The sequence below is a fragment of the Larus michahellis genome, chromosome 10 (genome assembly GCF_964199755.1).
Source record: "Larus michahellis chromosome 10, bLarMic1.1, whole genome shotgun sequence".
Lineage (NCBI taxonomy): Eukaryota > Metazoa > Chordata > Aves > Charadriiformes > Laridae > Larus > Larus michahellis.
This window is the reverse complement of record NC_133905.1, coordinates 24,075,234-24,100,423: the sequence shown is the minus strand read 5'-3', so window position 1 is coordinate 24,100,423 and position 25,190 is coordinate 24,075,234. Positions and strand designations below refer to the sequence as shown.

The window sequence follows — 25,190 nt, the reverse complement described above, 5'->3', positions numbered from 1 at the left end:
CTAGCTTTATAATAAAAGGAGTATCCTTGTCATGGGTAGTTAAACTGTAGCCAAGATACTGTGACCTCCGAGAATGCGCTCTTAAAAAGTTCTGTCCTAACTACTGTTGGTGTAAACAGGGAGTTGATTTGGGTTCTTTTGTAAATTTTGACTCAAATACTAAAAAAAACCAACCCAAGCTTCAGCAGTAGAAAAACAAACACAGTGTGAGGTATAGGGCTGTAATTCAGTGAAATCTTTAGAAAGGGCAGTGGCTTCAATTAGTATCTAATTGCTTTAAAAAAACCTAAGGCATACACTATAATAAGCCATTAAAATGGGAAAATCAATATATGTTGAGGTTGTGCAGCCAGGTCAAGAAATAGAGGTTGCTTATGTAACGTTGATCTCTTTCCCACTGTGACGGTACTTTGTAAAGTGTTTAGTTATGTAGTCTCATTCTGTTTCTCAATAAAATTTTAGAACTACATAAGGTAAGTACAGGCATCGCTTCTTATTTGGACTACGGAAGACACTGCCACGCTTCAGCATCCTAAATTCTACAATTCAGAATGTTGTGAGAGTTGATCAAACGGTCAGACGGTCTTATGTGTGCGTTCAAGGGGATGGAATTAACTGAAATGACAGACGGAGACCAAACAAGATTGAGGTTTTGGTGGAAGGGAGAGAAGCTCTAACGATTTTAAAAGGTAACCTTAGCATCTGCAGGAGTTATTGTTAGTTATCACAAAACTGGCTAGTGGTCTGGCTGTAATTGATTTTTCAGACCTGCGTTATAAAGGCTGTCTAATCCTAGATTAGCAAGAGTGTGACTCTTGTATACAAACTTGTTGAATCTTTCTGATGCGAGTTTAAAGTTTAGCTCTTAATGAATAAAGGTTATAATGTCTCCTTGCTGGAGATCTCAGCAGTAGGTGTAGTATCGATTGGACGTGAAGACTTCCCTCTCTAAGAGGGCATCTACTAGTCTCCAGGCAATGGACAGCTTCCTTGGTTTTCACGTGTTAAAGAGCATTAAAAGCAAACAAAATTATTTTACAAGCAAAATATTAAGAAAGTAAAAAATTGTTGTTGTATTCTTTGCGTGGGTGAGAGTACAAGATGTTGTCCAAACTGTGGAATTTAAAAAAATAGAAGCTGTAAACATATTAACAGCGATGAGAGCTATATGTTCACTGCTAAGCTGCTGCTCTGTAAAGCCGGATACTGAAAATATCCTTAAGTTTTCTACCAGAAGTGTAGTAATACACTCTGTTCAGTTCCTTATAAAGTTTAGATCCACAGACAGTGAACTCTGCCAGTGGTTGATTAGTTAGTCTTCAATCAATTCAAATGTTTGAAATACTTTTTAGTAAGAATTTCTTTAGTGTTTTTTTCTGAGCGTGATGTGCTTTGGAAAAAAACCTGACATAAGCGATCTTCCGTTTGGTATGAACAGCTTGGTAAATACAGCCCCCATCTCTGTTCGTTGTGACAACTATGTAATTTCCCAGTTACTTTGATGGTGCCAGCCCAGGCTTCTGTCTGACCTGGGCAGGTCGGCAAAAGAAACTTTGGGAACTGGGAACCTGCTAAGTGTCATCGGAGCTGCCCGTGTTCCTGAGGGTTAGATAAACATGGCTTGCTGCTTGACCCAAGCTGCGTGATGGAGCAAAGCGCAGGTTCCAGAGGCAGCTCCGATGGGGATCCGTAACAGCACGTGCTGGGATGCAGGAAGGGCTTACCAGCTTGTGTTGGAGAGCAGTAGAGTGTGTTCTTACACTGTTCACCTGCATCACTAAATCCTGTTGAGGGTCCCCGAACAGGACATGCTGAGTTGAGGTTGACACCACGTGTTGTGACTGGCGCTGTTGCTTCCGTAAGCGAGCTGGGTTTCATGGAAGAGGGAAGTGTATCTTGCTGCTGCAGCAGCATGCTAATTAGGTTTTTCTGGAGTAACAAAAAGATACCTGCGAGTGTAATCTCTCTCCGTTAATCCTATTGATCGGGAATTGAGGACTCATTGCACATTTGTTTTGCTGCAGGTAGAACGAGTATGTAACGTTTTATGGTGTACTTAAATAAAGTTCTGCATTGTGTTCTAGGTAATCATATTCTACCTGATGAAGATTTGGCTTCCTTTCATTGGAGTTTACTTGGTCCAGAACATCCACTAGCTTCACTTAAGGTACAAATTTCTTATAACTCCTAGCAATTAAGCTAAAATCAATCATAGCGGTTAACCAGAGCAGTGTCCTAGGTTAATTCACAGCAGCTGTGCAAGGCTCTTGTTCTCCGTCACCCTCTGGTATCCCAGTCCCTCTCTGTCTGCAGAGGATACCTGGGGCGATTAGCCTTACGAGGCTAAACTTAGCCTTTGTGATCACCCTCAGTGTCCTTCAGCTACATGAGCCATGCACTCAATAGCTTCAGTGTGGTTTTATTTTGAGAATGTAGCTTCTTACTCTCTTCTTTTTTTTTTTTTTTTTTTTAAGAGCAGAATTTTTCGTTTAGTCATGTTCTTTGTCAAAAATAATTAGCTGGATATCTTCCTGCCATGTTGTCTTTTTTTCTGCTGATCTGAGTTTGTGTGTAATTGTTAGTTTTCTGTACTTCTTAAAGTGTAAATGTGCTAGAGAAGGCGGCTAGTTTGGCCTTCGGTAGGTTTGGGGTTTTTTGAGACAAGTAATTTGTGGCTGATGCTCTTAGTTTACAGTATGTCTGTTCTGCTGCTTCATCACACTTGCTCTGTGCATCTGCCGAGTAGACAGCTGTAAAAGGCAAACTGGACACATCGGAGAATGGGATAATAGTGACCTACCTTCCTTTCTGCCACAATAGACATATCTTTTTCCCTTTCTCCTGAGGCGCACACTGCAGCAAATCAATTTGCTTTTGTAAATTCTGTGAGGCTGTTTTTTGTTGTATCTACAACAAAAATAGGTGGGACTTTTTTCCCCTTCTGTTCCAAAAGTTTATTAAGCGTTGAAAAATTGTAATTTATTTTGCTGAAGGTAGAATTTAAAAACAGATTGAAGGTTTTCAGCAGGGTTTTTAAGGCTTGCACATGCATTGATTAGTGAACGGCTGTGACAATTTGATGTTACGCTCATCCCCTGTTTTGCTGCCGCTCCTGCATTTAGAAAGGTAAGTGTCAGCACGTTGTAGTGGCAAAACAAAATATTGCATGCATGTTTGGTACTTCCTTGTAAAACTAGAGATGGAAAAAATGAAAGACTGAAAGAGTGTGCCTGTATTTTCATTTTTTAACTGAAAAGGTTAAAATGTAGGACTTCTCTTAAAGTGGCTGATAAACTTTCTGATGTTCAGAATACTTTTCTGTGTTTTGGGCTGAGCAGACTTGTTTTACAGCCAGTTCAGAAGATGATTTCAGACGCCTAGACCTTCTGAAAAGCCTTCTAAATATACACTGAATTACTTGACTAGAATGAAAGTTAGGTATTTGTCATCTTTGCTTCCAGATTGACGTTTTCAGTGGAAACACCAATTGGGCTTTGTAGCAGGCATCCTAAGGAAATGAAACTTGTTTCCTGAGAGCGTCACTGGGCTGGCTTAGGCAGTCCTCCCAGTATTTATTTAATCTGTTGCCCAGCGTTAATCAGATTTGAAAGTGGTTCCCATTCGGCTGTTGCAGGCTCCCTGAAAATTGATACACTGTTCTCAGTGAAAAAAGACCCAAATTAGTGCCCTTACTGAGGGAAAAGGCTAGCGCAGCACATGATTTGCTTAATTTCAGGGCAGCTTGCTGGCCAGTTGTTCAGCCCCAAATTTACTGCGACATTTCTGTCTCCTGGCTGATAATGATGTCAAAGGGAGAGAAAGAAGGGCTAAAGCAACAACGGCACAGGTCTACAGGAAACAAATCTTCATTAGTTGCTGGTCATGGAACAACTTACTATATTTATTTATTTATTTATTTTTAGCTTCAGTTTCAACAGTGCTCATGGATTGAAATTTTAACGTGTTTCAGTAGCTCATTAACTCAATTTAATTTCATTTGACTTACTGGTACATCAGGGATGTCGTTACAGCTCTCTCTGTGAGACCTCTTCTCTTAATTGTAGGTGTGCAGAAAGCAATATTCCTTATAAATTTTAGGAATGCTTAAAAAACCCTAAAAGATATGTTTGTATTAGCACAAGCTTGGTAGCAGGAATTAGTTCTAGAACGGTTACAAAAAGCGCAAGCTGTCATGAGCGCTGGAAATGGGGGGGGAGGGAGTTGTTGTGGTTGCCCAGGGTGTCATCCCTGGGCTGTACTTACAAACTTTGCTTTGTTGGGTCTGTTCAGAGTTGCTGTTGAATACTCTCCGTACTCGGGAACCAAGGGCTCTAATGCCACACCTCGTTCAATTCAGGATTTGGAAAACTTTTTCTCATTGTGTAAAGATGTTAATCTTTTGTATCTAAGACAGTATGGTCTTGAGCATCAAAGCTAAGAGATTCAGTTCCCAGTGGCCTGATTTGTTGCTTTTCAGTGAGGACTGTGACAGTTAATAACGTACAATTTATTTTCTGCATTCTTTCTCACTCTTTTATTATGAGGTAGCAAAATGGTTACTTTTCCTGCCAGAGAAGCTTTGCTAGTTCGCCAATTAAAAAGTGTGACTTAGCAAAGACTGGTAGTTTCTCTTCTGATGGGAAATGGATATATCTGCTCAGATGTCAACATATTGAGGTGAAAAAAAGCAAAACTGAGGAACCTGTACCTCTGTTTGAAAGAGGGACATGAGGGTGGTGCTTTCATCTAGGAACCAGCTGAGTTGAAATGGGGAAAAAGGAACGGAAATGGAACCTGAGTGAAGAATCCGTATTTCACATCTAGAAGGAAATGGACCTAAGAGTTCATGCTGGATAAAAAGCCTTTCAGAAAACACCAACAACGGCCATCAGCTCAGCAAAACTGTGAAGTTCTATGGACAAATTTAAATGAAGAGATCTTATCGGCTATCGCTGCAAAAGGGAAAAAGGATTAAAAGCTGACACTGCAAGCTGTTCTGAGTCAGGGTCTTGGACGTCTAAATGTAGATGGACAATGCATCTAATGCATCTAATAAATGTGTAGACATGTGCGTGCGTCCTGTTACCAGACTGAGAGCGGAGTTCACTGGAATGACCAGCCAAAACAAGGAAGGAGTTGACAGACTTTCTGAGAAATAATTTAACCCCTGGACCTTGTTTGGAAACTAGCATTATACTACTTTTTATTTGTGTGCTTTGGGATTTATCTTTAAGACAAAGACAATTCAGTTCTCACTCTGGGAGAGCTTGTTATGGGCTGGAGTTTCAAGATCAATGTGTAATACCGTCACAATGATATTAGGAGGGCAGTTTCTTATCTCTGGAACGAATGTGTTATCTGTTTAGGAGCACATACCACGGAAGAAGTGCTGACTCTTTATTCACAAGGTAACCTTAGAAACAAGTCTTAACGCAATCTCTCATTTTGAAAAAGAAGAGTATGCAGGGAAACTTTTTGAGATCGCAGTCTTCATTTCGCCATGGATCATCTTCCCGTTAGGATAATTTTGAAAGGATGAATTCATTGGGACTGTCTTTGGCAAACTCTTGATATACCCACCAGCCAGTATTCTACATCTGTTTCTACCTGGCAAAATTAGTTAGCGAAATCTCCTTGCTTGTTTCATCTCAGTAGAGAAGCAAAGCATGCTACTTCTAGAAAGCAATCCAAAATATGCAGGTTAGTCTCCTTCTCTGAATTGCTCTAGGAAATTCCTCTCTTTCCCAGTTGACTTCAGAGGGTATCTGCCAGAGGGAGAGTAATATGCTAAGTAGGTGCTTAGGTATTACTGCTGCTCAGATAACAAACGTGGTACTCTTAAGATGTGCTTAAAGTAAGTGTCTTTTTTTTTTTTTGGATGCTAAGGGTCATCAAAGGATGATGCAGGTCAGAAAGGACCTCAGGAAGTCATCTAGTTCAACCTCCTGCTGCAAGCATGGTCAGTGTTGCGGTTGAGGTCGGAACAGGTTGCTCAGGGCTCTTTGCCTGGTCTAGTCTTGGAAATCGCCAAGGTTGGAGGCTGCACAACCTGTCTGGGCAGCCTGCTCCGTGATTTGACCGTCCCACTGGTAAAAATGTTGTGCCTTGCGTGCAGTCTGAGCCCATCTTGTTTCAGGCTACGTCTGTTGTCTCTCGTCTTTTCACAGTGTACCGCTGTGAAGAGCCCGGCGTCATGTGCTTGGTAACCTTTTTGCAGGTAATGTAAGGCTGCTGTTGGGTATCTCCAAAGCCTCGTCTGAATTCAGACAGGCTGAATAAGCCCCATTCCCTCAGCCTCTTCTCATGGAGCAAGTGCTCCAACTCCTTAAACATCTCGTCTGCAGGCTGTGCTCCTGTTCCGCAGCCCAGGGTGCAGCTGGCCTTCTGGTGCCAAGGCACCCTGCTGGCTCACATTCCGCTTGCTGCCTTCCAAGAGCCCCAGGTCCTTTTTGGCACAGCTCCAGCCTGCAGAGTAGCCAGGGGTTATTTCTGCCCAGGTGCAAGACTTTACTTTTGTAGTCGTTGAATTTCTTAAGGTTCCTGTTGGCTCGCTCCTCCAGCTTGTCTAGGTCTTTCTGGAGGGCAGCCCAGCCCTTGAGTTCGTGGTGGTGTGCAGGGTTGTCATGCAGGTTGTCTCATACGAAGCCAGTCTGTGTCACATCTTTGGCTTGTGTTTCTGCTCTCCCCTTTTCTTTCGGACATAATTTTCGTTCCTCTTTAGATTTGGTTCTGTCAGAGCCCTATGTGTATAAATTGTTAGCACGTGATGTCCGTGTTGTGTGCATTCTCGTTACCATCAAGACATGCAGCAGTAGAAAGAGGTCCATTTCCCAACCAGGATGGAGAGAGGAAGAGAAAGAAATTCTAATTGAATAACTCTCTCTTCACGGAAAAGCTGAGCTTTGCTGGTTTGAGAGCATTGTAAGTCATCCAGGGAACTTCTTGCCTCTTGAGAAAGCTTGTCGTTAGATCAGATGTACGACAAGCTTGTAAGATTAAATGTTTTTAACCTTCAAAGGCTGAGACAAGATCCAAACAGTTTGGGTGCGCTCTCTAGTAGAAATTACTAGACAAAAATAACAAAACCCAGGCAATTTGTTGTAGTATTCTTCATGTCTTCAGCCTTTTTTCTCGCCAGTGGAAAAGAAAAAATAATGTTCCCTCTGTGTCACCTCACAGTAGCTGAATGTTCGAGGTCTCTTTTTTAATGGTTTGAAAATAAAACTAAACTGATTATCTGTTTCCAGCAGGCACAACAGTAAATGCGGGTACTTCTGTTGATTAGCTTTTAAAGGCTTCATTTCCTGGAGACAGTGGGCAACTGGGGTTGTCCTGGAATTGTGGAGCTTTTCCCAAGTGTAGTTTAGGGTACCTTCTACAGTATCCTCGTAATCCTGTGGAGTTACGCATACGTGAGTCTGTTCTCTATCAGTAAAGCATCTCTGCAAAATCATTTTGTCAAAACTAAGACATTTTTATATTGTAGCTTCTGAGCTTAGAGTGTTGCGCTCTGCCTCATTTTGACAAATACCTATGTAGAATTAATTTCCTTTCCCCACTTAGTCTTTTCAGCGTGCATCAAAAAAATAGCTTCTAGGAAGAAATCTCTCATAATGAGAAATTGGTAAAATATGAGGCTGATTTTACTATAAAATGCTTGGTGTGCAACTAAAAGTAAGTTTGAACCATGACCAGGTTTTCTGTAACTTTTGCTGTTTAATTTTTCCCAGACTTAGTAAGACTTGGCCTGTATTTTAATGCACACAGCGTTGGAAATGTTATTTGTGATTCAGTAACGAATCTACAATTTTGGATTTCTGGCAAGTTCTAAAATGAGTAGAAATCTTTTCTTCTTCAATATCAGGAAAGTACCTCTTATTTCTCTACTTCTCCTTTACGGCTTCTGCGTGGGCCCTGCCATTTTTAGTTTTGAGGGTGTTCTTACATCCGCACTGGCTGTCTTTGAAACGGAATAAAAGAAAATAAAATCCGAATATCTGAAATGTCTCGAAATCTGTACGTACTTTCAGAAGGTCTCATTTTAGAAATTAAGACTATGCTCCAGCAAGGTCTTTAGGCTGTTTGTTTAAAAGCAGCAAAACTGGGGGCAATATGCCCGTAATGTGTCTCACTTGGGCTTTATACTTCTAGGATCTGAGCTGAATATTAGTGCTAGAGTGATGGGATGTCTTCTCTTGATGCTAACTGCTTACGATTTATTAAATATTGCTATCTTGGATATCACATAATACTAGTGATAGATTGCTTACGCCTTTCAACCGCTGAATTTTCAAGCAGAGATTGCAGAAACACTTAAGTAGGAATGCAGGGCTTCTCCGAGGGACTCTGCAGAGAGCACGTTGAACGTGACACAGCCATGTTATGATTCAGCTGCTTTAGAGATGTATAATTGTACAAATAAAATGGTAGGTGTTCAGAAAACGACTTAAATTACCAGTGGGAAGAAAATCTGTTGCCTCTGCCTGCAGGTTGGGTGCAAAATTTTATCATCGGTATTTGTGACTGTAAGCTTCCGCACAAATGTGATCTACAGTCGATACTGTTGTGTATACGTTCAGAATGCACACTAGTGAAAATTTAGAATTTATTGTCTGAAATAGAAATAATTATCATGCCACTAACTACGCTGTACAGAACTGTTCTTAATTTAGGCTCATAAAATGTGGAGCTCATCTGGTAGAGAATGACCAGGTATAAAATGAGCATCCTGACATTTGTAAAAAAAGTAGAAGTTAGGAGAAGAAAATTAGTAAAAATGGGAATCTGGGCAAAAATTCAGTGGTCGCGAGTGTGAAGAAGAAAAATAAGGGCAGGAAAGAAAATACTTACATATGGTAGACTCCATCTAAAATAAAATGGGGTTGTGGTACAGGTTTTAGAGTTGCATAAACATTTCTGACAAGGCCGAATTGCAGTATTTTCTAGTAAAGTGTGACACCTCTGTGTAGAATGGAAGCATGCAAAGATTTTTCACATCTTCTCATATCTTAAAAATTAGGACTGTTAAATAATAATAGTGATATCTCGAGTCTTGAATCACTGAATTTTGCAAATAGGCAAATGAAAATATATTAAGAGGAAAAAACTGAGCAGTCCCTATAGGCATGGACGGAGTGCTCCAGAACTGTACAGAGATTCCCGACAGAATTTTTAGAAATTCCTCAGGCATTCTCTAAAATTTAGGACACGTAGTTGGAGACCTCTTTCTTGCCCCTCTGAGTATGCGCGTTGTGCAGCGCAGAGGCAAAGTAGCAGAAAGTGCCAAGAAGGGTTGAGTAGTTCTTCAGACCCAGCCGGCAGCACCGCTCACTGCTCTGAATTTCACAACGGTCTGTGACAGTTGCTTGCCCTGAAGTTTCTATACCCCAGACAGGATCACGCAGTCCGTGTAAGAGCAGTAATTCCCAGAATCACGTTGCTGAATAATCCTCAGTTATATTTTTCAGGACTGTTGGTATAGGGGGAGCTTATTCAGAGCGTTGAGATGGAAGTGTGGGGCGTCCAGGACCATCCAGGTCCGCTCCTTTCTCCGTGTGGACACGAGAAGGGGTTGTGCCAAAGAACTAGGGGCTTTGGACATCCTCCTGCAAAGTTCTTCCAGCTCTTTATTCTTAGTACAGAGAAGGGTCTTTCACTACAAACTCCGAAGTGATTCTTATCTTTTCAAACCCATGCCATGAGTCGGTGACCAGTGAATTAATGGGAATCCGTCATTTTCCTAAGATCTTGAGTAGACTGTACGATGGACTTTGATTTGTAGATGAAAATCTGTGGTCTGTATGGGCTTAGGTCGTAAACTCGAGGGAAATTTTTAGCATGCATTTAAGCGTGTTTCTCATCCATTCAAAATAGGTGCTGAATGTGGGAGGTCAGACACATCTGTCATTGGATGGTTGAACATAATTTTTTGTTTTTAATGCCAGAATATTGAAAATATTTTATCAGTGGAATTCTTAATTTCCTCTGTGTCTGCAAAAAGAGTAGCCAGCCCTATCACTATGTTGATATTGAAATTCTTGAAAGAGAAAGTAACTATGCTCACGTTGGAGCGACAGCAGAAATCCATACATCATTCTTTGTTGATGTGTAATGTCAAAGAAATAAAAATAATTCCTTGCCTGCAATGTTATATATGATGTGAAGCTGTATGAATGTGTACAACTACAGATAATGAAGTATACAAAATTTGAAAGCACTAATTGTTAAACTATGTAATCCTCAAATAATAATGATTTTTAGACCAATTTCTGTAGAATCCTGAAAGGAATTTCCTTGAGATATGCCTTTTTTCCATTTGGTTTTCGCATCCTTCCTTTTCTGTGTACGTAGAGATCTTCCTGTTCCCAGTGTTATCTGTTTCATCAATTCTGATACCACTTTACATTCAGAATATAAACTGTGTCAAAAGAAAATATCTTCTGGCAGATACACATATAGATAGATATATATATATACACACACACACACATAAAAAATGGATGTATCCACATTAGATCTAGCATTCTGCACTAGAGGAAATGTCCAACTAAAAGCAGTAAAATAATTAGCGTTGTTGACCTTGTTTGTTGTTGGAGCTGATAGTTGACTAGCAAATATTTACATAAAGGTGAGGTTTCACATATATATGTAAATATGCTGTAGATGAAAAAGATATGAGTCACTGTTGAAGGTGAAGTCGTAGAAACAGGGTGGAAGGCCCAAAAATATTTAGATACCAAATCTGGCAACATGGAATTTGTTGAATATATTTTCAATAAATAAGGGGTTTAATTCTCGGCTGCGTAACTGAAGTATCTCGGGCTACGCTGTTATTTCACGCTGGCGTGTGTGTTTGTTTGCCCAGGTACGTGCTCACCAGTTAGTTTTACCACCTTGTGACGTAGTGATCAAAGCCGTAGCTGACTACGTCCGTAATATTCAGGACACCACTGATTTGGATGCCATAGCAAAAGATGTTTTTCAACATTCACAGGTAAAGTATAAAGCAAAATACTGTTTTGGTTTGGTTTGGTTTTGGCTTTTGTGTGTGGTGTTTTTTTGTTTTTGTTTTTTTTTTAACCAATCGTGCTATGCATTTGTGTTGAAGAATTGCATTCTGTAAAAATAGTGTTTTGCATCAGTTAACAATAGGAATCTGTTGGTATAGGCAGTGTCTTATACCCTAATTTCACTTTCCACACTTTCCAAAGGTAAAAATCCTGCATTTACCCTCAGTGCTTTAACGTTAAATTCTTGATAACCAATGGGGTTTTGTAGTTTGGCTTTGTGTTCTGTCTTTGAGAACCACTGGTACGTGAAGATAGTATTTTCAAGCTTCATCCTTACGTGGATTTTGAGGTGTTTCTTGTGCTGGAGTCGTGCTATAGTCCTCAGGGGTCCGTAGCGTTACTACTGTACGTGATAACGGTATGCGTGAACTACTCCACAGTGCCGTGCTGACCTACAGGTGCTGTGCCTGGATTTGCTCCTGACAGATCTTTTTTTGTTTGTTTGTTTGTTTTAGTCTAGAACAGATGACAAAGTTACTCGATTTAAGCGAGCAGTTGCTTATTACTCAGCAACTAATAAACCTATGCCATTTCATCCACCACATTACCTAGGTAAGTAATTAAAGAAATAAGGCTTTTCATTGCAACTAAAACGTTGGGATAACCCTAAATCAGAAACAGTATTATTAGCAGGATGTTACAAAAAATGTTTGTATTCTCTGGCAATTTTCCTTGACCCTTGAATACGCGGTTTCTAAAGAAGGTTTTTGTAGGATCTGTGCAGAGGTTGTGATCCTTCCCCCAAGAGGAGAACAACCTGCACTGATTGTCCTCGCAGCTGTTGCTGCATCGGTTCCAGCGTTAGGACACTCCAGAGCAGGGTGCTGTAAACAACCGAAATCTGGTGGCTGGTTCCAGCCGTCAAGACAGTTTCTACTTTGGTTCCATAAAACACATTTCCTGTTTCTCACTGGACTTATTGGACATGTTTTAGAAATCCCTTTATAATCTTTGAATTATTTTTTTTTTATGTCATAACATACCTACTTAAATTGCAGCCACAAATTGTTCTGGCATTGCAGATTATTCTCAAGGCTTACAAATTAACTGCATGGTCACAGGATTTACTACTCATAAATTCATTCTTAACATTAAACATGATTTGAGCTGAAATTGTCAAAAGATTTTCAGTTACCGCACTGGTATACTAATAGAGATTTTTCCTTCTCTTTTTTGGAGGGATGGGGTGTCTTCGTTTACATTCAAAGACGTCCGTTAAGAGGCATTAAGGCTACTCTGGGTGAAATACTCAAATGATAGAAAGTGCCAGTATTATATGTCAGTGTGACATTGTTTTTGCTGGCTTCATCATTATGACATCTCTTGGGCTTTTTTTTTTTTTTCTTTTAAGCTTCCTTTGATTCCCAGGTAGAATAGAAATGTGCAGTCATGAGAGATACAAAGAACTGAGAGAAGGTGAGACAAGTAAAATAGACCTCGCAACCTACAAAGTATTTTCATTAAAAGGCAAAAAAGAATAAAACTGACTTAAAGGCATACTAGAAAACAGTAATGCTAACAAAACAAGAGTAAATCAACTGTAGAAGCGAAAGGATAAAAAGGGTAACATTTGTGTCAAATAATGAGTGTTTTCATGAGTGGGTTTTGTTTTTTTTTTTTCTTCTTCTTGTTTTCCCCTCCTCCCGTTTGCAATACAGCAGCCAGACCAAATCAGTTTGGTATGCCTGGGATAGTGCCACCATATGTTCCTTCTCAGATGCTTAACATTCCACAGACCTCACTACAAGCAAAACCTGTGGTAAGTAGAGCCCTCTGCCCTTCTCCCTGGGAGAATCCCGCTGTGCTCATCGCATTAAAATCTAGGTGGGAAAGGTACATCTGACTTTTTTAGCATGGTCATTCACTGATTAAATCTGAAGGAGCTACAGTGATGCCACACACTCTGGTAGAACAATTTTTGTGGGTGTCCAAAATGGCTGAGGTTTAACGCGTACATTTTGGAAAATGCTGCTTGATTAAGTCACGTATTTTGTTTCTAAAGAAAAGCCGTCTTGTTCACCTTCACTTAAGAAAGATCCCTTTATTTTAGGCCCAGCAGATGTCCAATCAGGGTGGGGCCCAAGGGCAGGGTCCATACCCCTATAGCCTCTCTGAGCCAGCCATCACCCTGGAAACAGGTGGAAAAAGTCTTTCTGAGCAGAACAACTACAGTAACATTCCTCATGAAGGAAAACATACACCATTGTATGAACGGTCTTCTCCAATAAATCCAGCTCAGAGTGGGAGCCCTAATCATGTGGATTCAACCTATTTTCCTGCCTCTTCTACATCTTCGTCCTCTGACAATGATGAAGGCAATGGAGGTGCAGTGAAGTAAGTTTTATCACGAGGATGTTTTCTTAACTGGCTTCTGTTAAAACAAATTTATTTTCAAAATCCCTCACCAGGATCCTGAAAGTAAGAAATCCGCATATTAGTGGTATGATAGACCTTCGGAAAATAGTTGTAGGTCACTATGACTGCAGACACGTCCATGGTTCGCTCTAGTCGCCTTGTCCCTTAACAAGCAGAAATCCCAAACCAAATAACGTTGGGTGTTTTTCCACTTCTGCCCTTATGTTTTATTGAAAGGGGGAGAGAGGGAGATTTTGGTAAATGTCATAAAGCCGCTGAGTTCTTTACTTTGTATAAAAGAAATAGTCCTACTTCATAGTATAATTCATTAAAATTTCAGTAGCAAAAAGCTCTGAAACTTAACCGAATTTGTAGCGTTTGCGCTTCTTAAATTTGGGGATAGCATGGCTTTGCAAAGAAACGAGGTGTGAATGTCAGAAATGCACCATTTTGGAGCGGGACCGAGGAGCCCTCATTGCCAGGCTGTGTGTGGAACAAAGCAGCGGTGAAACTGGGTTTGCTCTCTTGTGCCTTGTTTATTGCGCAAGTATTTCGGACTTCCACTAGACCGTGTGTCTGTCCTTGGCAATCAAGTTGTGCAGACGTTCATGTAATTACTGCTTGCTGACTACAAAAAGGAAATTTGAAGAGAGGCAGTTTGTGTTTGCCTTTGTCTCGTTAGGTGTAGTGGCTTACTGGGTGAGAATCAGAGCCCAGGGTGTTAGCAGGGCTGTGATTGCCTCCAAAAGTTTTGGCTTGGGTGTAATAGTACGTTACTACTGGGTATTAACGTTCGGAGTGTCTCTACGATTACGCATGATGGCTTGGACTTGGCTTTTTTACGCTGTCTATCAACTTGAAATATTATCGTGTGTCTTGCTTAGTGAATCAAGTAAGTTTGCGTGGCTTCTGTGCAGCGTGGAACTGGAAATGTCCCTGCTTTAGAAAAACAGAATACTTTTCAGCATTTTTGATAGTGGTGTCTTATGCATTTTATGCAATAAATTTCGAATAAATTCCGAAACTGAAATCTAGACAGTGTCATTTATATGCCAGTTTGTAGAAATAGTCTTCTAATTGAGGGGAAATTACTTTGACAAATATTTAAAGTTCAATCAAGAATTTTTCCTGTGTCAATATTATTTAGTCATTGTAATATACAGCTTTTAAATACAATCCAAATGTTGACATAGTTTAAATTAATAAATGTCAGTATTAAAGTCTCTTCATGACTCCTGCAAATTGACGTTTCTAATACATAGCATCCCTTAAAATCGGAGTTGCTGGCCCCTAGTTCCGGTAACGGTCTCCAAGGATTTATCCTGTTGTATCTTGAACAGCACGTTAATACTGTCGTTTTCTTTGTGTCGTCCTTCAGCCACGTCAGTGGGAACAAAATAGGCTGGGAAAAAACAGGAGCCCAGTCGGAAAGTCAAACGCGTGGAGAGCTGGGAGACCAAACAAAGGTAATTCCTTAAGTTCCAAACATCGCCATTTTTTGTTTTGTATTAAAGCTTTACAGCAAACTCTTGAGTGGAATTTTCAGTATCGATCTGTAGGATTTAGTGTGAACTTTTACACGTTTTTGGGGAATTGCAAACAGTGAGAAGTTTTCCAAGGAATATTGTAGAATGTACGTAAAAATGAAAATTAAATAGAATGTGTTAGAAAATACTAGATGTAGAATAGAAAACAATAAACTTGTTTACTCCTTAGCTAACAATTTCATCCTTAACTATTTGCTCTCCGTGTTTACAGTAGTGCATTATTTTGATTTTTACGAAGGAGTACAGCAGTCTAAGTGTCCCTGGGTTCAGAGTCCACGGCATATAAACTGCAGTGCAGTGAGAACAGCTCTAACACCCGTTCCAGCATTAGCCACAGACCAGTCTAAGTGTATTCAAGCTCAGCTGAGGAGTAAAAGCCCTTTATAACCGCCTGGTATGAATTTCACATAATACATACTAAAGTAGCTCCATGGGACCAGTTAGAATGTATTGCTACTTCACTAAGTAAGGATGGCGTAACTAAGCCCTTGATAAAGACTTATCCTGTTAAATTTCTTCAAGATTTAACACCATTGTCAAATTAAGAGTATGATGGTCTGTATTCCATGTTTGAACCGTGTTTGGAAAGAACACTCAAAGCATTTGCACCTAATATCGCTGTGTCTTTGTGATGGAACTGTAGCCCAACTGTTACTTCTGTGTCAGACAAACCCAATCACGAGTGAGTTACGCTGCAGACAAACAGAACGTTTTCCCTGTACCTTTGCCACAGAAATTCCAACTTTGGGTAAACTAGGGCTTTGTGCTTAAAATATCAAGCTGATGATTTCATCCATCGGTGCTTATTATTTTTGCAGACTACGCCCGGTACGATAACTGTATCTGCCTGTGGATTAGTCACCATATGCAAATGCTAATTTGACCTATTGCATTCCTTTCCTCTCTGTATTACGGGCCACGTGCGAAGGGCGGTGTGTGCCAGCTGCAGCCCTGTGTGTCCTGCCGAGGAGGGGAGCGGAGGTGCCTCCCCCGGAGTGGGGCGATGGACGGGGGGACGTGCTGCACGTCCCGGCAGGCTGCCTGCCCTGCACACAGGATTAGAGCTGTAGAAGCAGTGATTAAACTTCCCGACGGGTGTATGCATGCAGTCCAACTTAAATGCATCCAATTTAATGTGTAAATGGTTGTGAGTTGTACTTGCCTTTTTTTTTTTTTTTTTTTTTAAATACCAAACCACTTCTTCAGCCCCCAGTAGCGGGAGGAGACAGTTGCATCTGTTGAGCATGACAGGGAGGATTGTGAGTACATCTTGTAGATGAACTCATTTCCTAGAGAGGTATGCATTAATGATTAAAAAAATATATATTTCCTAAAGATTTCAACTGAATGAGCTATGTGAATTTCTGAGGTAATTTAAAGTGTTGAAAATCTAGCCTAGATCAGACAGGTAGCAGCAATCTCGACGCTCCTTTCGCTTGACTTAAATGTCAAAATTCCTTCCTCGTAGTTGTCTCACTGGGTGGTTACACATGACAAAGGTATGCTCGTCTTATTTGGGTAGATGTATATCACTAAAGGAAAAATAAAAAAAAAGGACTTTTAACTGTGATAGTTCCTCAGCTTGGGTGTTGGAATACCGCTGGAGCAGACCCGGGAAGAGCCTGGGTGGTGCAAACGGGGAACGCATTACTGTCACTTGGGGTTTTTTTGTCGTCTTCCCTCTGTGTCCCCAGTAATGGGCAGTTCTGTTAAACTTCTTTTTTTGTGGTCCATTCTCACTGACTTTTAGTTCTTGGGGCAATAGAAGGCAGGGACAGAAATCTTTAAACCGAGAGAGAAATGTACGTGATAATGTATCATGGATTTAATAAAGCTGTGATAGTGTACATGTTTATGAAAATACTCTCTGTTAGTATATTGTGTCAGGAGTGTTCTGGTTTACAGGTTTTACTCATTTCTTCTGTACGTTTTCATCTCTATAAATAAAATGAAGTCTGGATTGCCAGCTCTAAAATGTAATCTTTCAGTAACGTCCTCTTTGATTGTGCGCTTAAAATGTAATCTGAAAATAACATCGCCCCTTTGATATTTTGCTGCAGCGTGTTTCTACTAATACACACCTTCCTGCGGAAGGTTTTTGGAGGTTGTGTGGGGGGTTTTTTTGCTTTTACGTGCAGGTTTGTATTTTTCGTAAGAACTTGAAGAGAAAAAGCAGCAGCTTGTTTGGGACTATTTTTTATGTTACTTGTGCTGTGGGATTTCATGGCTTTGGCCATTTCTGTTTCAGCTTTGCTTTTAAAGTCTTACGAAGCATGTGACGTTTTCTACCCAAATTATGAAAATACTCATGCATGAACAAATTAAATTTCAGTCTCAAAAGTTTTTGCTGTTATTACAATAGTTTGTAGGCACGAAACTAGTATGAACTCTTAAACTAAAAACAGCTTTCGGTTTTGAAGACAAGGAATTTTAGGAATGAACTCTACTTTTTCTGGTAGTATCTGAGAGGCGCAACTTAAGTGCTTACAAAGGGCTCATTCAGCAGGAGGTTTACAGTATATTTTTATGCGTCATGCTTTTCCTATAAACTTGTGAACTACATTTCTAGAAATGGAATAAAATGCCACTTTAATCTTGCAGATAGAAAATGGTGCCATTTTCTCTCAGAATCTTCTTCTCCGAGAAAAGAATTTTGTGTTCAAAAAAAAAAAAAAAAAACACCCCAAAACATTTCCATGGCTTTTGAGTTCAGTTGCTGTATATTTTAAATGTCTTTAAATGGAACTATGTAGTTTTTCTTGCTTCGTTTAGAAGTGCAAACCGAGAAGGGATGCGTTAATGCAAGTTAGAGAAATTACAGACTTTGTCAGGTAACCCATTTAGCTGGCGCTATCTTGGAAATCCTTAGTTAAGAGGCCAGTCGCATTTCATGAAGAGGTCATCAGTCCCCCTTCTGTATTGTGCAATTAAAAAGAAAACAATGATTACTTGTTGCTGTCAATGAGTTAAAGCTTTACTGTTAATATTATTATTTTTTTTCAGTAACTTGCTTCTGCCAGCAAACAATGGCCGGAAGTTTACGTTTTGTGAAAATCTTTTAGCCCGCTTTGGATAAGGTGTTCCCATACTGATACAACGTGACGTGAAGATTTACTGTTTCCATTGCGGGTGTGTTTCTCTGCACGTTCAAAAAGCGGTTTATTTCCTATGTTCTGTTACAGGCAGAAGGTTCCTCTAGTGCTTCTTCAGGAAGTCAGGCAGCTGATGTCAAAGGGAATCAAACCAGTAATCCACAAATCCCATGCCTGTTGTCAATGCCCACCAGAAACCACATGGATATTACTACCCCTCCATTACCTCCTGTAGCACCTGAAGTATTAAGAGTGGCAGAACACAGGCACAAGAAGGGGTTAATGTATCCCTACATCTTTCATGTCCTAACCAAGGTATGACATTTAAAAATTACGTACGGTGAAATAATGATTCTGTAAAGATAATAGCACTTTTCATTTCTGGCTAAAGAGTATCATAAATTTACATCCTTTTTAATGCGTTTTTTGGTCCATTTTTAGTGCTTCTAACACTTTCCCCCCCCCATTTTCTAAGCACTGATCTAGTCTGATACATTGTTCCACTAAATATGAGATGAGTAATTAGAAGTGTTTACTTACAAAATGAATCATTTTTCCTGAATATGTGTAGATATTTTTATATCTCTGTGCATGTGTATATATGTCTGTCTGTGTGTGTGTGTATATATGTGTGCGCATGCGTGTTGGTGGTTTGTTTTTTTTTTTATATAGAGTCCATTTGCATCTAAAAAATCCTGCCTATGTGCTTTGGTGTCTGTGCCAAGTCTTTTCTATTTTCAGTGCCCAAAAATACTTAGATTGTTTTCCCTCTCAATCTGATCCCTGGTAGCTAGCCCGGATAGAAACACAGCAGCTATAGGAAATCCCTTTTGTATAGTCCGAAAATGTAATTGTAGATGAACTCGATGATGTTCTGAATTTTTGTTCGTTGTAGTTTGGCAGAGCATTTCTGATGGCTGCTTTTTTGTTTTCGGTTTGGCTATTTTATGTGCTAGCCTTCAGATCCCAGGTAAGCTGCAAAGGTTTTCACACAGCCTTGGACTCTGTCTGCTCAGTGTGTCCAGTAAAAAAATCTACCTGAATGGCCTCGTGAGGACGCCTTGGAAAGCAATGGGAGAGCTTCTTCCAGAAGCAGGCGGTGATAACCTGCTTCAGTGTGTCTGGAAGCTGCTGAAGTCTGCTTTGTGTTGAATCGGGAAGGAGCCGGAGCTTTGTGTTCCTGCACGACTCTGTATTTGGCCTACTCTAGTCCCAAAAGACCTAAGTTCGTTGTTCCTTCTAAGTGGAGTGAGAGTCCCAGAACAAGACAACTTTAATCTCCCTCTTTACCGTTCAAAACGCTTAATACTTGTTCTCATGTATCAAGCCCATATTTGTATGGCATCTAGCAAGACGGCACTGTCCACATTCCTGTTAACTTGTATTCATCTTAAAAGGCCAGCTCAGGACAATAAGGACTATAGGCAGGGATCTGAAATCCATAAAAAGAGAAGTTTCTGCATCGAGGTTGAACTTTGGATTTACTATTTCCCATGTGTTTGGTTTGCGCTATAGCTTGCAGCGCTGTCATGTTCTTACGCTTCCCTTCTTTACTGAAGAAAAGTGGGGAAGAACCAAAAGATGAATGAAGACCATTGATGCCAGTTCTGTTTCATACTTTGCGTAGCCAGATATTCTTAGTACATTTAAATACTACTTGATTTTTAATACCGTATCTCACAATGGGAAGAAATTAATTCAATGCCTGCATTTGAGAAATCCACTCCCAACAGAGGAAAAAAAACCACGTCAAAGTAGAGATGGCTGCATCAAAAAGAAATCAGTACTACTTGAGACTGGTCTTCTCTCCCTGCTATCTGAAATGCTTTTGAACAAGTATGGACAGGGAACCTAAGCTATACCGTGGGTACACCGACAGATATCTTGTTGTGTAATTATGAGATTCTTTAGAAATTGGCCCGTAGCATTGTTCCAGGTTATGTTGCTGCTACGTAGAGAGACCTTTCGGACATAACTTACACCTAAAGTAGCATTGTCTGAGTTAAACCTGACAATATCCTAGTGTAATCACTCTGAGGTGTCACCTACGGTATTCATCACTGTGACAGTTTAAATGTTTTGGGGTGGGTTTTGTTTGGTTTTTTTGTTTTTTGGTTTTTTTTTTAAGTGAAAGTGTCAGAAGGGAGCGCGTGCTTGTCAGTGTTGAAAATAAAGGCCGATATTTGGGAGTGATACAGTGAAGTCAGTCGTTTCCCAAGAAAATCTTAACATGGTTGGAGGTGCAGACACAGAAAATATAGAATATTGCTGCTGCTGTCAGAGAGAATGTTCAAAATTTCTTTCATTTTTTTTTTTCTGAAAAAGTATAAAATGCTAAAGCTTTGTTTATATACATTCAAAACCAACCTTACTTATGTAATTCCTGGTTACCATTTTTTGACCAGCTCTTCTCGTAAAGTTGTTTTTTACAGTCAGTCCCCAATACTGTTTCAAATCCTCGCACCAAAAAGTCAGACTGGTGTGTTTTGACAGCATGAATATTTTTAAAAATAGCTGTCTGAAATCTAGATCAGCTTCAAATGTGCTCTGACTGACTGTAAGCACATCGCTGTATTTTCTCGTGTACCGTTTCACTCTTCAAAGTAGCCGTATTTGAAGATCAATATTTAGGTAATCCTCACCTACAGATAGTCCAGGCGGAAAAAAAAGGTGTGTGTGATGGAGAAGAGAAAGAGGAGAGCAACAGAGATAATCGGAGCCTGGAGACTTATTGGAGGAAAGCAAGTAGATTGCAGGGTAATCCTCCTCTGGTGTTACCTTCACGTACATAAGATCCGCATTACTGCTGAATCACGTTTTTCTCGACTAGACGAGATTTAGAGTAGAGCCGGGTTGTTACCACGCATATCTAAATGCTCTCTGTCCGCTGTAACATGTCGTATTTTTCTGCTTTCTTTCATGCAAAAGGGTGAAATCAAAATTGCCGTTTCTATAGAAGATGAAGCCAACAAAGACCTGCCTCCTGCTGCTCTCCTTTATAGGCCAGTTCGTCAGTATGTTTACGGAGTCCTGTTTAGTTTGGCAGAAAGCAGAAAGAAAACCGAAAGACTTGCTTTTAGAAAGAACAGACTTCCACCAGAATGTATGTACTGTAGGATCCATTCTTTATTTCTCTTCCCTTTGCAATGTTTTCATATCCATTGGTACCGTGATTTGAATGAGAATAGTTACTAAGATTTCACCGGTGTAGTTAATGCTGGAGGAATTTCTGGCTTATTTGGTCTGTGGATAAGAGAAAAAGATGTTGGTAATTTGGAATTTTATGTCCTGTAGTAGTTTAAGAACTATAAATGTTACCATTTCTAAGCAAGCTCTGGGGTTTGTTTAAAAATGTATGCTCAAGCTGCTGTCGGGCTCGTAGCAAGTACTGTCAGTTTGTGACGTGATCTTCAAAGTATATGGCGCAACTTGATTATTGGAAACTTCTGTTCCGTGGGTACGCAGACAAATTTGCATACTTTTTTCAAACAGGAGAGGTGCATATGTTTAACTTACCCTATCTTTCCCAAATGTGTAGTTAAACGTACTTCAGCAAAGTTTGCAAATCTCTGCTATCCTTCAGGTATTGGCTTATAAAAATTTGGTGTAAAATCCGCAGAAGTCAGGTGTGATGTCAGGAAAGGGTGAAGACAGACTAAACTTTTGCAGACAGACTTGTCAAAAGATCCTGTGTCTGATTCAGAAGGATGAATGGGAATCTTCATATTCATCTGGAAGTTGTCTCTTTAAGTCTTCTGCTTCCAGGAATTACTGTCATTCCAGAAAATTCAACCTCCTCATTCTAGAGTGTTTTTCTTAATCATGGAGTGCATACAAGGAAGCGATTGACCTTTACAGTAGCATCTTAGAAAGGTTAAAGGAATGCTAAAGCATAAAGTGGATGGCAGCAGCAGAAGCATTTATATATAGGAGCCTGCTGTCACTAGACTGAATTTAAGAATCAGATATTTAGGATGCATGAAAGCATCGTTCACAGTCTTCACGTGTAAAAGGATGAAAGTAAGAATCAGTTGTAAACTTTACGTTCATTCCCTTTTCTCTTTCCATTTTTAACTGCGAAATGTTTTTGTATGTTCACAGTCAAGACGATAATCTTCCAACGATGTTTGAAAAACTGTTTATCTTAGTTATTTTGTGGGAATTAGTATTTATCCTGTTTGAATAATATCTCAGCACACGTATTGCCACAAACTTCTTAATTCTTTAGATTCGCATAACATAGTTGTATTTCAGGTTACAAGGTTATTTCAGGATTAGAATAGTGACGTTATTTGCAGTATTCATTTATCCTCATTAGACTTCCGTCCTTAAAAGTGTGTAACAGTGTTTGTAGTGGTGAAGTAGCTGAGTGCTGAAGATCTGCTTCAGTTTTTAGAATGTTTTTGTCTTGTAAATCTAGAATGTTCTCTGTAGGCTACTGGGGAAACCTCTCTAATCTCTCTTTTCTCTTCATTTATACTGCTCTCCAGACGTTTATGCTCAGTGGAGGCTTAGAACACTACTGCTGACTTGGTTTAGTTACAGGAGCTCCAGCAAATCTTGCTGCAGGGACACATTCAGCTACTGACCTACTTCTAGATTAGGACTGACCCCACTCTTAAAAAATAATGATAATAATAAAAAGAATAGAACATCTGCCCAAAAGTTAGTTGCCTCGCTGCAGGGCTAACAGTGCTAGTGAGGATGGATTTGAGCTGAGACGCAAGTGTGTGGTTTGGAAGGGCAGTTTTGCAGGGAACACATTTCTTTTGGTCACCTCTCTCATGAAATAGGGAGAATTGGGCAGGCCGTGCAAGACGCGGGGAGAGAGCAGTGTCTTAAGTGGCAAGAGCAGGTTCCTCGGATCAATTAGTCACACTCATTAGCCCTTGCTAACTTTTCTGAGGACTCAGGCTATAATGAACTAGTGATGCTGATTCTCCCTCGGTGTCGTATTTTTTTTTTTTTGCTGCTCTCAAAAAGGCGTAAGTTATGAGACGCGCTAATTAAGACAATTAAGAGGAAAATTTAAGAATTAAGAGACATTAAGAAATTAATTTCTAAGGAAATGCATAGTGTCCTTAAGATTTATGTAGAGAGGTAATGAGTATATTAATACCTAAATTCCTGTCATCTTTGTTGTGCAAACCATAACACTGGCAACATAATAATTGCGCATGAATAATTTGCAAGTATATTGCGTTTGAGGGTTATAGGAGGCTATGAAAAATACATAACGAACTGACACATCAGTATTATTGCTAAATATATAGACAGCAAAATAATGGATCTTTCATAAAATGGATGACTTCTGTCTTTTAAATTGTTATTATTTTTAGGTAGTCGAAAAGCCAATAAAACCCAACAGATCTGTTGGAAGAGGTAGTCAGTGAGGTTCTTCAGTGGTAATTGTCTGCTAAGTAATGCTTTTGCTGTACATGTCCTCGTATCTGCTCCCAGAGGATGTGAAAAGCTGAATCACAAAGTTCTTGATCGTGCTTTTACCGCCCAGGGCGCAGCCCTGGCTGTGCTGCCCTTCTTCCGCTGAGCTGGAAGCCCCGGGCCTGGCTTGCTCTCCTTTTCAAGCTCTGGAACGGGTTATTTCCCGTGTTCTGATAAATATGTGTAGATGAAACCATCTGCCCTTTCCACTCTTGCACACTTGTACAAGCTGTCGGAACTCCCGGTTGGATCCAAAGGTTTGTTATTTTAAACCCAGCCACCCTGTGATGCACTGTTCTCCGGCAAGGATGTATTCAGCTGCTGCTGTTTCTGCCAGAAAGGAAAGCTGTATCTTGGGTAGTAGCCCTTCTGCAGAATCAGGCATGCTTAGCTCAAGCTGTGCTGTCGGTAAAGATTATAAGGTTAAAAATGAGGCTTGATTAATCGGCATTAGCTAGCTCATCTTCTAGTGGCTTTAGGTCCCTCAACGCCTCACATTTGATTCATGGAAAAAAAAATGCAAAGAGAATCTGAAAACCACCTGAGCAGCAATATGAAAACCAACCCGTTAGCAACAAGGGCTCTACCAGACAGCTCGAGGGTGCAGGACGCTGTTGCAAATGGCTTTAGAGCCTGTAAGGGCGTTCACGTGTTTACCAAGCAGGTTACCCTAATGCAGATTGATGCTGACCCTTTTTACTGGGATTGACCTGAAAGTGTCGTGGTGGGGGTGTTGAAAGCAGATGTCAGTGTGCCGTGCGGTTGCTTAGGCTGCTTAAGGAAGAAGTTTAGTATGAAAAAGAGTATAATTAGCACTGGGGTGGTGTGGCCGAACACACTTCGATCCTGAGTGTTTGTTGTAGCTGATGCAGTCTTCAGGGTAGGTGGTGTTTATGTCCCAGTGGAAGCCCCGGGAAGAGAACACGACAGGTTCCTCTGAGGACAGGGATCCTCAGCGGCTGAGGAGGACAGTGGCTTTGGCAGCAGTCCCAGTACGGAGTTGTCAAAGGTGTAGGAAATGCCCTGGAGAGATAAGTGGATATGAACAAGTCCTAGATTCACCTGTTGCGTTACATGCTAAATTTGGGTGAACAGTGCTGCAGTTACTTGTCAGCTGGTACAGCTGGAGGTCCTCTGCCCCATCCGTCAGAGGATACTGTTCACCAGGCCCCCAGAGTGACCTTCATATACCCATTCTGCAAGAACCTTTCCCATAACAGTCATCAAATTTGAATCAAATCGAAAGTAGTTTTGGTCGAAAAGCATGTCTTCCTTCTGAGACCTAAAGCAATTAAATAAGTCTCTGAAAGCCTACATAAATACATCCTTTTATTTGTTCGTGATTACTGTCCCAGGCCTAAAAAAGAAGTGAACACTGTCGTGAGAAGCTGTGCACAAATAACGGTGTGGCTCTGCTGGCTGGTAAAGCCCAGCTTTTATAGCCTGGTGTGGCGTATAAAAACTCGTAGCAACCAAAATAGAACGTGATTGTGTAGTGAGGCTACCAACTAAATATAGCAGAATATTTATTTTTATTGCTGCATGGTATCTTTGTAAAACTTATCCCGAGCTCTGTGAAATGCAGCTATAATGCTAGAGCAGTTTTATTCCGGAAAAGCCTGAGCGTGTTTTGGGGTGTTCTGGAGCTTCTTTTTTTTAATCCGAATCATCAGCTCTGCCATGGT

At 40.3% G+C, this 25,190-nt stretch overlaps 1 protein-coding gene across 4 annotated transcripts in view; it reads left to right on the top strand.

Annotated features, from left to right (window-relative positions):
* Positions 1 to 25,190, top strand: part of FAM120A (family with sequence similarity 120 member A) — a 53,487-nt gene that overhangs the window by 9,832 nt on the left and 18,465 nt on the right. For 2 of the 4 annotated variants that reach the window (XM_074602952.1, XM_074602953.1), the window contains exons 3-10: positions 2,085 to 2,167; positions 10,865 to 10,993; positions 11,525 to 11,621; positions 12,728 to 12,828; positions 13,120 to 13,403; positions 14,803 to 14,890; positions 18,154 to 18,378; positions 20,992 to 21,166. In XM_074602952.1, the coding sequence (XP_074459053.1) occupies positions 2,085 to 2,167; positions 10,865 to 10,993; positions 11,525 to 11,621; positions 12,728 to 12,828; positions 13,120 to 13,403; positions 14,803 to 14,890; positions 18,154 to 18,378; positions 20,992 to 21,166 (1,182 nt within the window). The remainder of the gene's footprint in view (positions 1 to 2,084; positions 2,168 to 10,864; positions 10,994 to 11,524; positions 11,622 to 12,727; positions 12,829 to 13,119; positions 13,404 to 14,802; positions 14,891 to 18,153; positions 18,379 to 20,991; positions 21,167 to 25,190) is intronic. The other 2 variants (XM_074602954.1, XM_074602951.1) reach the window with 1 other exon arrangement.